The 14,590-nt window shown below is 43.1% G+C and overlaps 1 protein-coding gene across 13 annotated transcripts in view; it reads left to right on the forward strand.

Moving 5' to 3' along the window:
* TLE4 (TLE family member 4, transcriptional corepressor) overlaps positions 1-14,590 on the forward strand; it is a 143,298-nt gene that overhangs the window by 115,396 nt on the left and 13,312 nt on the right. For 11 of the 13 annotated variants that reach the window (XM_082694480.1, XM_082694469.1, XM_082694474.1 and 8 more), the window contains 6 exons: positions 5,768-5,887; positions 6,880-6,933; positions 7,876-8,028; positions 9,443-9,575; positions 9,864-10,057; positions 10,605-10,681. In XM_082694480.1, the coding sequence (XP_082550606.1) occupies positions 5,768-5,887; positions 6,880-6,933; positions 7,876-8,028; positions 9,443-9,575; positions 9,864-10,057; positions 10,605-10,681 (731 nt within the window). Of the gene's footprint in view, positions 1-5,767; positions 5,888-6,879; positions 6,934-7,875; positions 8,029-9,442; positions 9,576-9,863; positions 10,058-10,604; positions 10,682-14,590 lie in introns of those variants that run through there. The other 2 variants (XM_082694472.1, XM_082694473.1) reach the window with 1 other exon arrangement.

The raw sequence follows: 14,590 nt of genomic DNA on the forward strand, positions 1-14,590 counted from the left end.
ACATTCAGTGTAACACTATATAATAAAACCTCAATCAGAAATGCACTGGGCGGAGGCGGTTGCGGGGTGGGGGGGCGCTCCTGGGTGGCTCAGTGGATTAAAAGGCTCTGCCTTCAGCTCAGGTCATAATCCAGGGGTCCTGGGATCAAGCCCTGCATTGGGCTCTCTGCTCAGCAGGGAGCCTGCCTCCCCCCTCTCTCTGCCTTCCTCTCTGCCTACTTGTGATCTCTCTCTGTCAAATAAATAAAATCTTAAAAAAAAAAAAGTGCACTGGGGTATTGTGCTATGTTTGTTTGGTATATATAGGTTTATTGAGGATATTACTTTTATTTTGGAACTTGCTGAAAGTATTTTGTAACTCTGAAATGCTTTGAGGACTAGTAAACAAATTGACCCAGCGTGACTCATGTTTGTCGGGCTCCTACTGAAGGCCCTTCTGCTTGGCAAGGAGAGTGGGCTGAGTCCCCCTGATCTCAGGCTGATTTCAGGCATTATATTGGCCTTTCTGAATTTGAGAGTGTCAACCATATTCATTTCTGCTTTAGTCCTATGTGTTGTTGCTGTTGTTGTTGTTCAGAGAAAATGATGCTTGAGGACTTTAGTTACGGCATCAGTCAAGGGTCAACAGGCCTCTTGAGCCTGTCTTCTCCGTCCTGCTCTCCCCCGCTGGCATTACCCAGCTCCCTCTGAATTGTCCCTGACCCAAACTAATTCCTGTACTGAATGAACTACAGTTTGACTAGCAGTATTAATTTATCTTCTAAACTGGGCTGGTTTTGAGTAAAGTAGGCCTGGACAGCAGTTGTAAGGGGAGGGCCAAACCCTGGCCAGATTTTCGTGGTACCTCTTGCCCTGTCATCATGCCCTTGATCTGTTTGAAAATGGATTTACCCTTTGGTGCCAAGTAGATGGGGTGTTGGGAGGCTGTAGCTGATGAACAGACACAACATAACAAGTGAGTTTTAGAGTTTCTGGTCATGGTTATCCAACCATTGCTTCTGGTTGGAATCTTGCAAGTGGGCAGGGACATATGAACTTATGCGAATGGCGAGCCGAATTAGCTTGATGTGCATTTGAAATCGAATTAGAAAGTCCGATGTGGAGGCGGTATTTATAGTCCTGCCTGCCGTATTGAACCAAAACCTTATTGTGTTGAAAGGAGATGTGTTTTGGTTAATAGCAGCCTATTGAAGCCCTATCATTATGGACCATCTGTGTATCTGTGCTGAGGGGCAGGGCTACACAGATGCCGAGAATAGTCCTTATGTGAGGCTTAAAATAGAAGAGCCACACTAGCTCTGTAGTAAGTGGCGTGCGGCGCAGCCCCAGTGCGGAGTTGCTGTTGCGGAGGGGCTCGGTTATCCGTCCGGGACTGTGCCTTGTACTACTCTATGGAGGTTCTTTCAACTGGTCCTCAAAGCAGCTCCGGGAGGGAGTGGGTGGAGTATTCTTGTCTCAGACTACAGAGACTGAGACTGAGCAGTATCCCTAAGGCTACACAGCTATTAAGTGGAAAACTCTAGACTCAAATCCAGACAAGCAGTCTGACTCCAGACAGATGCTGTTGCCTGCTAGTAAAAATCTGTGCTACCTGTTATTAAAACTAGCTAATTGTAACAACACTACCTCTTGTTTTCTTTTGGGGGGAGGGTGTGTACTTTATAGAACTCTCTGTCATACATGGTCATCTTTGATCTTGGGGTGGCAGAAGAGGAAAGGTGAAAGGGCGGGGCTATCCATTTCAGCTGCTGGAGGTGTCCATTTTCTGTCTGACTTGGTCAGTAACCTTTTGTAAAATCTTAGTTGGGTTTCAAACTAGGACCTAGAATTTTCTCATTTGGAGATGAAATGTGATTTATAATTTTAGGAGTAACTCTGTTAAAGCTTATCTTTTGCTTTCAAAGCAACTGGGATTTCCGTCTAAGACGACTTAACAAATTTTTAGTATTTTCTTCTCATTTGTCCTTGTTTGCCCTCTTTCTTTTCTTTCATTAAACTTCTTTTTACTGTCCCAGTAATAAGAGTGTTTCATTTTTAAAAATGCAGAGCTCTTGTAGTAAGCATTCAGATGTAAGGTCTTTGGCCTTGTCTTGATTGGCCTCTGCGTCTGACTGTTAATGGCCCTCCATTCTTAACACATTCGCCGCTGTAGTCACCTGATCCAACTGTAATGAGAAAATGTTTCTAAGAGTGTAGATTGATCCAGAGTCATGATGCAACTCCAACTACATTTCCTGTGTAGTGAGCTAAGGAAATACCTAACCTAGGTAAACTTTTAAAATAATGATAGAGAAATAAAAGTATTTTCTAGTAAAACCAGACTTTGTCTTTAAAAGTATTTACTTAATTCTTCCTCTTCACATGCTCAGCAAAAATCCAAGTGGCCTTCCAGTGGCAGAATGGTGGACTTGTAAGATTCATGACGAGAGCCTGTGCCAAGTCCAATTTGATTCCAGAGCAATTATGTTATTAGAACATTGCTGATTGCCCCAGTGCCCATTGTGTAGCTTAACCTTTAAATGCTAGTGATAATTAACTACTTTATCATTCTACCAGGAAACTCCAACATATGACTCTGTTCTGTGGTAAAATTTCACAAATAAAATACTGCCCACAGAGCCAGAAACAACCAGTTAAGGAAAAGTAAAGCTGTTTGTACATATATGTCAATAAATAGGCATAAAGATCTAACTAAATAAGTATTACCATTTAGTGTTAATTTTTCTGAAAGTATCTTTTATAATTGTTTAAAAATCAGTTTTTCCTTTTGGACAAATTGGAAATAACTTTCAGTAGAGTATCTCAGAATCAACAGCTCAGGTTGTTGTTAATCACACAAACACACAGTTCTTTTCTTATTTTTGTAAAATAGCCAATGAGTAGAATGAAGTCACATGGAAATAGGTAGAGGAGTGGAGGGGAAAAAGAGACATGACTGTGCAGCTAATCCCCAGGGGTGGCACTACTCCGATCTTACTGTAGTGGATGGTTTCTTGTGTAACTGTTCAGCTGAGTGGTCTTCTGAAAGGGAATTATATGAATTTTAGGTTAAGATTGAGGAGTTCAAAAGGAATCTTTGCTCATTTATGTTCAGAAACATTTCTGGGCAGTTCTCTGATGCTCACTGGGCCAGGCCCAACCCCCCATCCCCCCACCCCGAGTAACACACAGCCTGTAGTGGGAAGTGGCCTTGTAAACAAATAGCCACATATTGATTGCCAGTGCTCTACTCACGGGGTGAACAAAGTATTAAGGGAACAAAGAAGAATTGAGTGATTAATTCTGCCTGACAGCATCTGAGCAAGCTTTAAAAGGTGACATTAGAGCTGGTCCTTAAGAATAAGGATTTCAACAAAAAGATACTGAGGGGAAATGGGCATTCTCATAAGCCAGGGAAAAAAGGCTACAGATACAATGAAAATGCACAGAGCACTGGAAAACAACAGGCTCATAGTGCTGAGCTCTAAGGCCAGGGCCCTGGTTAGGGCATGGAGAGAAGGGCTTTGGAAATGGCCACACACAGAAATGTGTGGACTTTTCCTCCCCTATCGACAGTGGGAAAACGATTTTGTTGTTGTTGTTTTTAAGGAATTGTGAGAAGTGGTCGAATGTCTCTTTGGGAAACATGAACCCTGGAAATGTGGAGGATAGATTGGAGTGGAGGCAGACTAGATAATGGGGTTCTGACCTCAAATGTTGTAGGTCGCGGGCTAACGGATGATGTTTGCAAGCTTGATTTTGATGAAATAATGGTCACAAAAATCTGACCATGGCTTAAAAGCAAAGCAGATGCATTGAACCAAGTCTTATGGCGTGGGAATGAGGATTGGAACTCAGCAGAGAAACAAGAAGAAGCTGTCTGATTTAAAAAAATTGTTTGGCTTCTAATGTTTTGCTTTGGTCTTTGGCCTTACTTAATGATGTCTGCCATCTTTTCTGCTATTAAGCTTAAGGGTGAATGAGTAGGGATGGTTTCAGGATTTGGTGTCTCCGATATAGAAAATTCATTGAGGACCCTGATAGAGAATGGTACAGGAAGGAAGGGTTTAGAGGTACCCAGCCCTATCATTGGGAACCCACTCGTTCTTCCCATCTTCCCCTGACACCAAACCCCTACCCTTCCTGCTTTGGGAGCTAGTAGTGGAGCTACCGGCTCCACAACTGACCACTAGGGGGTGATGTCTTGGTAGAGAAACTGACCCAGGCATTGACTGGTGGGGGAGAGGGGGAGGTTCATTGATTTTCCTCTGATAGGCTTCAAAAGTTTAGCCACAAAAGAAAATGGGGCATTAAGGTTCAATGGAAGTGAAATGGGATATAGAACCAAAAGTTCTGGATATCGCACTGCCTCCCATAGTTAATTTAAAAGCTCTTATAAATGTTATGTATCTTCATAAATGTTAATTATTACCATCAGACTTAAGATAAAAGAAAAAAAATGAACAAGGGGTTAGTTTTATGTGAGAAGAATGAAGCTATCAATGAGGAAGAGCTTTATGGAACAGTTTCCTGAATTGTTTCAGATGCAAAGCAGAGGTAGTCTGGTGGTGATTCTTTGTTCTTCCTAGAACTTGTTTTCTCATCTCCAGGTGTTCTTTCCACTGCCCAGCCTGGGTTAATTTAGCACTCAGAGTTGGGCGCTGGTGCCCTGCTGAGGGGCTTAGTTTTTCTGGCCTTTTCAACCCGCCCTCCACAGGTCAGCCCTGCTTATCTCTCACACCTCACCTGTGTGGTCTGTCCTGTACTGAGTCACTACCCAGTTCATAAGGTTGCTTCCAGTTTTCGTTGATGCTTTTCTCACTTCCTCATAAATGATGTTAAGCCTCATACTGTCTACATGTGCCCAGTAGTAATCACCGTGGCCTGAATGCCAGACAGACTCACTCTCTGTGCTTCAGTGTTTATTTTTGGCGTGTAGGCCTCCTCCAGTTGGGAGCTCTTTGGAAGAGCAGAAATGACAGACACTGCTCGCTCCCGATTGTGATCCCACAAGGGAGGGACTGTCTTTCTCAATTACCTGGTCCTAATTGGGGATTCCAGGGTTTCCAGGGATATAAAGGAGCAGGTTCATGAAAACTATAGGAGTCAAAAAGGAATAAAGTGAATTTTTGCAGGTGTTTTGTTTTTGTTGATTATTTGCCACTCAGTCTTCCATGCCCTTAAAAAAGGGACTTAGCAAAATTCCGTAAATAGAACCTTTGTGTCACAGGATCACCATTTTTTGGTTGCTTAAATTCCCAAAGAGTACCTGTCTTCCTTTTTTCTTTGAAGAATTACTAGTTTTTCTCGAGATACATAGCATACTCTGTCTCTGGACAGGCTTAAGTTACTGGCTTCCCATCAGCCAGCAAACTTGGAGCTGGAGCCGGCTGGGGCCTGACTCTTCCTTCCATTTTCTTTTCTATCTGCTTCCTTTCTCACCTCTTTTTGAAGCTGCTGCGCCAGTGTAATCTCTGTATCCTTGGGACCAGATCCATTCTGTCTTCTGAATTTGCTGTTCCTTGCCTCCTTGCCTCCCTCTCTGGGCCTGTCTCCATTTCTTCTTTCTTGTTTGTTGCTTTTTCCCCGCATTCCCTCTTCCCTGTTTTTTTCTTGGTTTTCTGTCTCCACCTATGTTGCCCTCTTCCTTTTACCCCCTCCCTTCTCTCCTATCTCCTCCTAACAGTTTTGCAGGTGCACATTAACAAACAAAAACGACAGTGCGCCTGAAAAACTCACTCTTCAGTGAATGGTCATTTCTCAACCCTGCTTTCTTTTCTAATTCCAGAGCTCTTCGGTATCCCCGTCTGCCAGTTTCCGAGGTGCCGAGAAGCACAGAAACTCCACAGACTACTCCTCTGATAGCAAAAAGCAGAAAACTGAAGAAAAGGAAATTGCAGCTCGCTATGTAGGTTCCTCTGCCTTAGCTTTGGGGGATGTCAGTTTACTCCAGCAGTCGTTTTACCCTTTGACTATTACCAACCAAAATGAGAACATAGGAGGAAAAAAAACATCTACTTGGAGAAAAAAAAAAATAGTGCTTGTCTTTATAGCTGCGTCTCAGTTGGCTAGCACAAGTTCTGTGTGTGTGCAGGTCTGCGCACGTGTGGATGTGGGTCGGAACAGAGTGCTTTTTCTGGCAGCTAATAGAAGATGTCGTGGGTGTCCTATAATACCATTCCTAGAGATGTATTTGCTTCCCTCTGTGTATTTCAAGGTGGTTGAACTCTCTGTGGTCAGCTGGAAATGTTAAGGAAAAACGTAAAATCATAGAAACCCCGTTAAAACATGTAAAATGAATTCATGCTGAGGAATAAAGAGAGTTTTGTGGAGTATAACTTGCAGAAGCATCCAGATGTGTCGCTAACATGGGTTGAAGCCCATATTCCTTCAGTGACTAAGCCTTCGGGTCACTTAGTGTGAAGGGAGCAAGCTGGATGGCACCGGCTGGCTGCAGGCAAGCCCCTGCTCCCCCTTGCTGTGGTGAGGCCCTGCGGGACTGCGAGGCCTCAAAAAAATCAGAAAGTTTGGACTTTGCTGTGAAACCTCCCAATTTTAAAATGGTGACTACATAACCCAGTTTTTTAAACTGAGAGAACAAATCACACCCAGCCACAGGCAGGATTTAGCCCAGACGGGCCAGCTTCCACGGGATGCTCTGGAGTACCAAGTAAGCCATAGGCTTCAGTTGTTTAAATGGTAAAGCAGAATCCTCATATACCTACCTTGTAACATCATCATGAGGATTAGAGAATATAGTACATTGTAAAGTGTTTGGCACTGTTCGGTGCAGTTCGTTTTTATAAGCTGTGAGGAAATCGTCTGAACTTACCGGGGTGAATATGGCCCTCGTGCGTGTGTGCTGGGGGAGGAGGTAATGCTTGTCACTTGTCAATGCAGGACAGCGATGGTGAGAAGAGTGACGACAATTTGGTGGTTGACGTTTCCAACGAGGTACGTTTTCTGGCTCGTTCAGCTTCCTGCTCTTGTACTGTAACAGGGACTAGCTGGAGTCCGCAGTCAGTATTCAAAATGTGTGCTTCGTTTCCAAAGGGGACCCACTTTTTATTTACCTGAAAAATGTATGTATTACTGATTTTATGTATTATTGATCCTTTTTCATTGTTATTCTATTCTATAAAAGTAGAAGTGTGTTTTGCTATCACCTTAAATGCACAGCAGACATGGGGTCAGCCTGCAGATCTCATTGACAGAGGACCTGTGGATCTGTTGGGTTCTGATTTTTGTTTTGAGTAAGTACAGCTGACCCTTGAATAGTGCAGGTAGGGGGAGTGGTTTTTTGGGGCACCAACCTCCCAAGAAGTTGAAAATACACATGTAACTTCCCCCTCCCCTTTTAAAATAAGTGTAGTTGACACACAATGTTACATTGATTTCAGGTGTACAACAGAGTGATTGAGCAAGTCTGCACACGATGCTGCCACATACACCTTTTGACTCCCCCACAACTTAACTATTAATAGCCTACAATAGCATCAGTAGTCGATGAACATGTATTTTGCAAGTTACATGTTTCATACTGTGTTCTTATGATAAAGACAGCTAGAGGAAAGAAAATGTTACTAAGAAAATGTTATTAGGAAGAGAAAATTCAATTTTTAGTACTATACTGTATATTTACCCAAAAAATCTGCATATAAGTGGACCCATGCAGATCCAACCCATGTCGTTCAAGGGTCAGCTGTGCTATAAATATTTAATATTTTCTTTGACCTCAATACCAAATATTTTCTTTAGCAGTTTGGTACGTCTTTTGTTATCGGTTATGGGACATTTTGCACTTCTCCATGCTTTGCGCTAGAAACATCCACACTCAAGTACTCTAGCATTGTGAATGTGCTGTGCTGCGTTAGTACCCTTGATGTTCCTTCACAGGATCCGTCTTCCCCTCGAGGGAGCCCAGCACACTCCCCGAGAGAGAATGGCCTGGACAAGACGCGCCTGCTCAAGAAAGATGCCCCCATCAGTCCAGCCTCTATTGCGTCCTCCAGCAGCACCCCTTCCTCCAAATCCAAAGAACTTAGCCTTGTAAGCTGTCCTTCATCATCGTTCTTAGCCTTGCCTGTTTCAAGATGATTGGCTTTGAATATTTTGTAAATTCGGTATTTTTCACATTTTCTATAGGGCTCTTGTTTCCAAATATATGTGTACGTTCAGTATTCAAGTTTAATTGACAAAAGTACTTTGGAAACAGAGTGGGTTTACGGACTTAGCGGTGATAGATGTTTGTTTTATGAGTTTTTTACAAGGACAGGGGTGGAATATGGGGAAATTGAGTGAAACGTGTCTCAGCAAAGATGAAGAAATACACACTGGGCTTACAGAGATGGTTTTATCACCTATGGTTTATGGTAAATTTAGTTTTCGGCTGGGATGTGATTTTGTTGCTAGCTTTGTTTGAATTACCAAGCTATATATGACTGCAATAATTTTCCCTTCCTATCTAAGAAATAATCTGTCATTTACAAAAGTCTACCTTGACTCAACACCACAAATCACTAAAGCAAAAATGAAATTGCTTGCAACTCAGGAGAATCTCCCCATACCCTCTTCTTCTTTGGCTCTGTAGTTAATTGCATTTTTGTGTGTGTCTTCCTTTTTCCTCGCCAATTATTTCCTTGTAGCATAACATTAAAAAAGAAAAAAGACTCCGTTCTCATTATAACCTTCTGAATTCACAAATTCACAACTGAAGGAAAGAAAGTTCTTCAGTTTGTCTGCAAGTTAAGGGGATGTGTCTGGCACGGGGCTACATTAAGTTTTTTTCTGTGGTTCTCTCTTGGCCTTCTGGCCTTCTTGTATTGCCACCTCCTCTGTGCTGGTCTCTGTGACCATAGGGGCGTGGATCTGTTCTAAGAGGACCCATTAACCAGGAAGCCACTTGTGACATGAACAGTCTACCAGAAACACAGCTCAAGCATCCTTAAATCAAAGCAGCCAACAAGTGTTTGGTCACAGGACGTCATGATTTGTCAGCCTCTGTCTGACTCAGACCCAGTTTCCTGGAAATCATTGACTGCCCTAAATTCTGCTTCGGTTTATATCCTCTTGAACGTTGGTTTTGTGGTCTCAGGGAGCTCTTTCTGTTTGTTGGTTTGTTCTTTTGTAATTATGAAAATAAAGGCCCAACCTGAAGAACTTTTTCCATTCCTTACTCTTTTCCTTTTGACTTATCTTTTTAAACGTTTAACATTGTTCAAACTGTTATGGGGCACCCGGGTGGCTCAGTGGGTTAAAGCCTCTGCCTTCAGCTCAGGTCATGGTCCCAGGGTCCTGGGACCGTGCATCGAGCTCTCTGCTCAGCAGGGAGCCTGCCTCCTCCCCTCTCTACTTGTGATCTCTCTTTGTCAAATAAATAAATAAAATCTTAAGGGGGAAAAAAAAAAACCAAAAAGAAAACTGTGTTCTGACTGCCACTATATTCTCTTCCATCTCTTGTTAGAATGAAAAATCTACTACTCCTGTTTCAAAGTCCAATACCCCTACTCCACGAACCGATGCACCCACCCCAGGCAGTAATTCCACTCCTGGACTGAGGCCTGTGCCTGGAAAACCACCAGGAGTCGACCCCTTGGGTTAGTAATAAGAAGGGCTTTCTGTGTATTTATGCTTCATGTTTTTAAAGAAATTCAAGCAATTTAAACAGTGCAGTACCTTAAGAGTAGTAATAAACAGTATTGAAAAGCGATAGAGTTATTTTTTTTAACCTGAACCAAGCGCCTTTAATGACTTTTGAGAATATTACTTTAAGCGAATTTGAGCCCCGGATCCTATTTTTTTTAAGGTATATGTTAACGCCTCACTTCCTTATTGTTTCCTGTGTTCTTGGTTTTTCTCTTCTCTCCTTTCATTTTGGTGTGTAGCCTCAAGCCTCAGGACCCCGATGGCAGTCCCTTGTCCATACCCAACCCCGTTCGGGATCGTGCCCCACGCCGGGATGAACGGGGAGCTGACCAGCCCCGGCGCCGCCTACGCGGGGCTGCACAACATTTCACCGCAGATGAGCGCAGCCGCCGCTGCCGCCGCCGCCGCCGCTGCCTACGGGAGATCACCGGTGGTACGTTCCTGGGCCTTCACAAAATCAAGCCATTCCTGGGCCTTCACAAAATCAAGCCATTCCTGGGCCTTCACAAAATCAAGCCATTCCACAGGATCACCAGACATTACTTTCGAACGTAGTTTATATAATTTGAGGTATTTGTAGAGAAACCCATCACATCTGTAAATTAAACTACACGCAGTTGTACTGTGAGATCCATTTCCTTTTCTAAGGAGAGGAAATGTCCTTGTTATTTTAGGTTTCCTTTAAATTTTAAACCTACAAGAGCAGAGCGGATGATCATGACTGTAGTGAACCCTGTGTTTCCCTCATAAACTTCAAAAATTAAACAAGTAATTTTTTTCATGTATATTCCATCCCCAGGTATGTTACCCATAAAGTCACGAACATCCTGTCTTTTCATTAGTAGATACTTTTGTATGTGTACCTCTAAAAATCGTATTTAAAGTCTGTATTCTCCCAAGATCTAGAGAGGTATTGAGGAGGCTGAAATGAGTTAATGTAATTTTGTGTGTTTTTGTTGTTTTGCTTGGGAAAATTCTAGGTTGGATTTGATCCACACCATCACATGCGCGTACCAGCCATACCTCCGAACCTGACAGGCATTCCGGGAGGAAAACCGTGAGTACCTCTGAGCCTCATGCTCCCCACCGTGCTCCAGACCCCAGGCCCTTGCCGGCCTTTCTGGCTGATCACTGCTAGGCAGTGTAGGGGAGCTCCTGGAGCTCGATGTGGGTTTTTTTGTTTCTGTTTGGTTTTTTCCCTTGCAAAGAATTTCCATTTTCTCTCACACAAGAAAAGAAGTAATGAGGTGGGGTTTTGTATTTTCAATTTAAAATCTTGAGCTTCTAATATGGAAATGCAAATTACTGAGACATCTCCAGCAGTCAGGTCTGCTCTACGTCTGTTACTGAATTCTTTTGTTGCCTTGAAGTAAAAACGTCCTATGTGCAAACCTGGATGCTCAAAATTTGAGCGTGTTGGGAAAAGACATGCCAAACTTCAAAGGCTGTGAAAAGAAAGAAGTGTGGTCTTATGCTCAGTTTTGTTCATAGGAAAGGTGGCTTTGCTTATTTGGCTTCTTGTCCCAGGAGCTGGATATTTGGAGCATCTGTATTCACAGCCCCCTTGAGTTACGAAGGCAAAACGCACGCATCAGCTTTTCCAGCCTCTTCTTGTACATTCTAATCTCTCACCATACCTCGTTCCACAGCCTTCCATTTCAGTCCCGCACGCCTTTTTATGACTACCTACGCACGGTTCTCCTGCTCTCTGGCTTCATCTTCCCAGATACAAAACTTGACTATAAAATAACACCACTCTTCCCTTAAAATCCTAGCTTGCTTCCTCTCTCCTGTCTTCAGGAAGCATCCCCACAGACCCTTCCTGCCTTCCTAGTTCCCCACGGGTGTGTATGCTCCTGGCTCTTCCCACTGGCATCCTGTCTGTCACCACACACGCCGTCCATGTGCTGCTTCCCCGAGCTGGTGCTTTCTCCTCAGCCTGTGCTACCCACACTTGACCCTCAATAGCCAGTAAGTCCCTTCTCCCCAAGGCTTCCTTGGTGGCTTGGCTGCCTCGGGGCATTTGCTGCAGCACTTTTCTTGTGGCTTCTTGTCTCACTTCAAAAGTGTCTGCTAAAGTGTCACTTATTAGAGCATTCTGCCCTTGCAGTCCTATCTAAAAGAGCATCCTTCTCTCGCTTCCTCTCCCCATTGTTGTTCTTTTCTACCTGTCTGTAACTGTGATCTGCTTCTCCCTGCTTGAATGTAAGTTTGTGAGAGCAGAACAGAACTCTTTGCTGTTCGGTTATAGGAGTAGCTCCGGTGCCTAGAGTGGTACCTGGTACCTGGTGCTCACAGTACGTACTTTTTAACTGAGGGGGAGAGAGTGCGCACAGGTGAGCCAGCCAGTTTCTTTCTTCTCCGATCTCTGACTGCCTCTTTATTCGCTGCTGTACACTCAGGTGCTTAGTTGTCACTGTGATATTTCCTGTAGGTGACTTCTTGGTGTAACTTACTTCTGTACAGTTCTGTGCTAAACTTCCCCTGTTGCATCAAACACAGTGCTGGCTCCATAGCCAAGTTGCTCCGTAAATATTTGACTGATTAATAAGGGAGGCAAGGCAAATTAGACTTTGAGTTCCCTGAGAATCAAAGGTATAAATACCCATTACCATAAAGTTCTGTGTATTTGTGTGTGTTCTGCAAATAGTTGTTGACTGACTTAGAAGTCTTGTTGACCGAGAGCTCTGATGTATTTGAAGGTGAAAGTTTGGTCTCTTTCAGGCAGTGATTAAATAACAAGGTCATAGGATTAATCAAATAACTCAAATCCCTCTGAGTTCCACATGAACCTGTGGGGAAGGAGAGGTTTCTTTAGGGAAAGGGTATCATCCCATGTTCAGGTACTGTGTAGTTACCATGTGGTTGACTAGCTGTGGCACCAGGGCTGTGGTGTAACCACTAGTGCAATACTGCCCCGAACCCTGCAGGGTGAAGAGAGGGGAAGGGAGCTTAGGTGCCTGTAAAGAAGAAGGACGGTCTTGATTTCACTTTGGTCCATCTGAACCACTGTTGAGTTAGAGCTGGTCTGATTCGGGAGGCATTTCTCTGAGCCTTGAGTGGGACTCCCTTTCTTCCCCCAGAATTATCAAATTGTTGAGATTCTTTTGGGAAGGTGGATGGGTTTGAGGATGGTTGTAAATTTTCATTCCTGGGAATGATAGAGCCACATGTCATGCAGTTGGCAGATGACATTAGGAGTCCCAAAGAGAGCATGGTGGGGTCAACAAAGTTGAGTTCTGGGATGTGACAGGTCAAAATTTGAATTTTTACTCTGCCAGTTGAGAACTGGAGGACAGTGTCTTAACTTGGGGAGCTTCAGTTGGCTCATCTATAAACCGAGGATGGCACCTGCCTTGACAGATGGGGCGTAAGAGTAATGTAAGATAATATCTCATGCGTTTGGGATGGTGTTTGGCATATGGGACTCCTCAGTCAACCGCAGCCTCATTTCCGGTTTAGCTTTGCCCTAGGTCATTATCAGCTTTTCAGGTGCTTATGCAGTTGAACTGAACTGCATTTCTGTAGTGGGCAGAAATGACCCAAGAAAATTAGATTGGAGAAAATAGACTCTATATTCCTGTCATTGGTGTGTCTTTATTAAGAGGACGTCAAGACATGTAAATTCACATTCATTTATGCATAAAGAGATAATATATTTTTATTACCGATTTCTCAGAGGAAGTAATGATAACAGGTGGCTCGTCAGATCTTAAGATACAGAATTGTGAAACTTTGTCTTCTGTGTGTGTTTCAAGAGAAACGACTTTTTTGTGCTATAACATGAAACATAATGAGTCACCTAAAGGCTTCCCCTACTGCACACACAAAGTAAACTGCCTTTTTCCAGAAAGACTCAAAGCAGTTGTGCATCTCTGTCCTAATTAACTTTTACAGAATGAATTGTTAGATGTTATCAAAAGTTATAATTAAATGCATGTCACCAACTAATGAATAAAGTAGCATTTATTTAATAATTCACATTGGATCCTCTTGTCTATTCTGGTGAATTAGTAAAAGTTGCATTCAGCTTGTAATTGGAATGACAACGTAGTTTAATTTTGACATAAGCCCGAAATGGACTTTCCTCCTCACCTATTACTTAAATGAGACATTTATAAATAGGGTAAAACTATTCAATTACAACCATAGTACTAACTACATCGTGGGACATGGCATATGGATGGAGCCATGAGAGAAGAGCACAAGTTTGTTGGTTTTCAGCTGCTCATAATTCAGAAAATTTACCGTGGTGTTCTATTTGTTTTTATAAAGTGGGATTTTTCAAAATAGGAACAATGCTTGAGACACAGTAAGCCCTTAGCAGTATTTGTTGGCTGGCTGATGTACTAGTGGGTTCATATGCCACTTCGAGCCTGATTTTCTAGCATACTTTATAAAGCACAATGGCCAGATCTTTTATTGTGAATTTAAAGTCTTGTCCCATCTCGTGAGACATTGAAAACTTTGGAGAAGGCGTTGCGAAGTATGAGACAGATGAGTTCAACATTCTAGAACTGGACCTTTTAGGGAGAGTAAATGAGGTTGGGGGTGGGAAGGCCAAGGACCTTCTTTAAATATGCTGGGTTTTCATCGAAAGATGTTTCAGGTAAAATAGCATCTTCGGTGCACATGTTTTTAAAAAGAGCGATTTGCAGATGCCTTGGTGGAGGTATAGTTCTGTCAGAAAGTCCAAGGTGCTTCTGTTCTCTTTACCGTCTTTCTTAGCCATTCTTAGCTTTTAGTGCTTTCACCTGCTGTGTACACACGTGCTTGTGTGTCTGTATGTCTGGGTGTGTGTGTTTTGGTGGAAGAGTCCACTGTATTCCCTGCACCCTATCCCTCCAGCCCTACATCTGTAGTTGTGCGCTGGACATCTCAGACATCTTGAGTGTGTGTTATCTGCACGTCAAAGTCAGCATATCATGATGCTTCTTCTCCAGACGAGGCCTTCCTCCCACATTGC

This window comes from Mustela nivalis, assembly GCF_964662115.1.
Source record: "Mustela nivalis genome assembly, chromosome: 13".
Lineage (NCBI taxonomy): Eukaryota > Metazoa > Chordata > Mammalia > Carnivora > Mustelidae > Mustela > Mustela nivalis.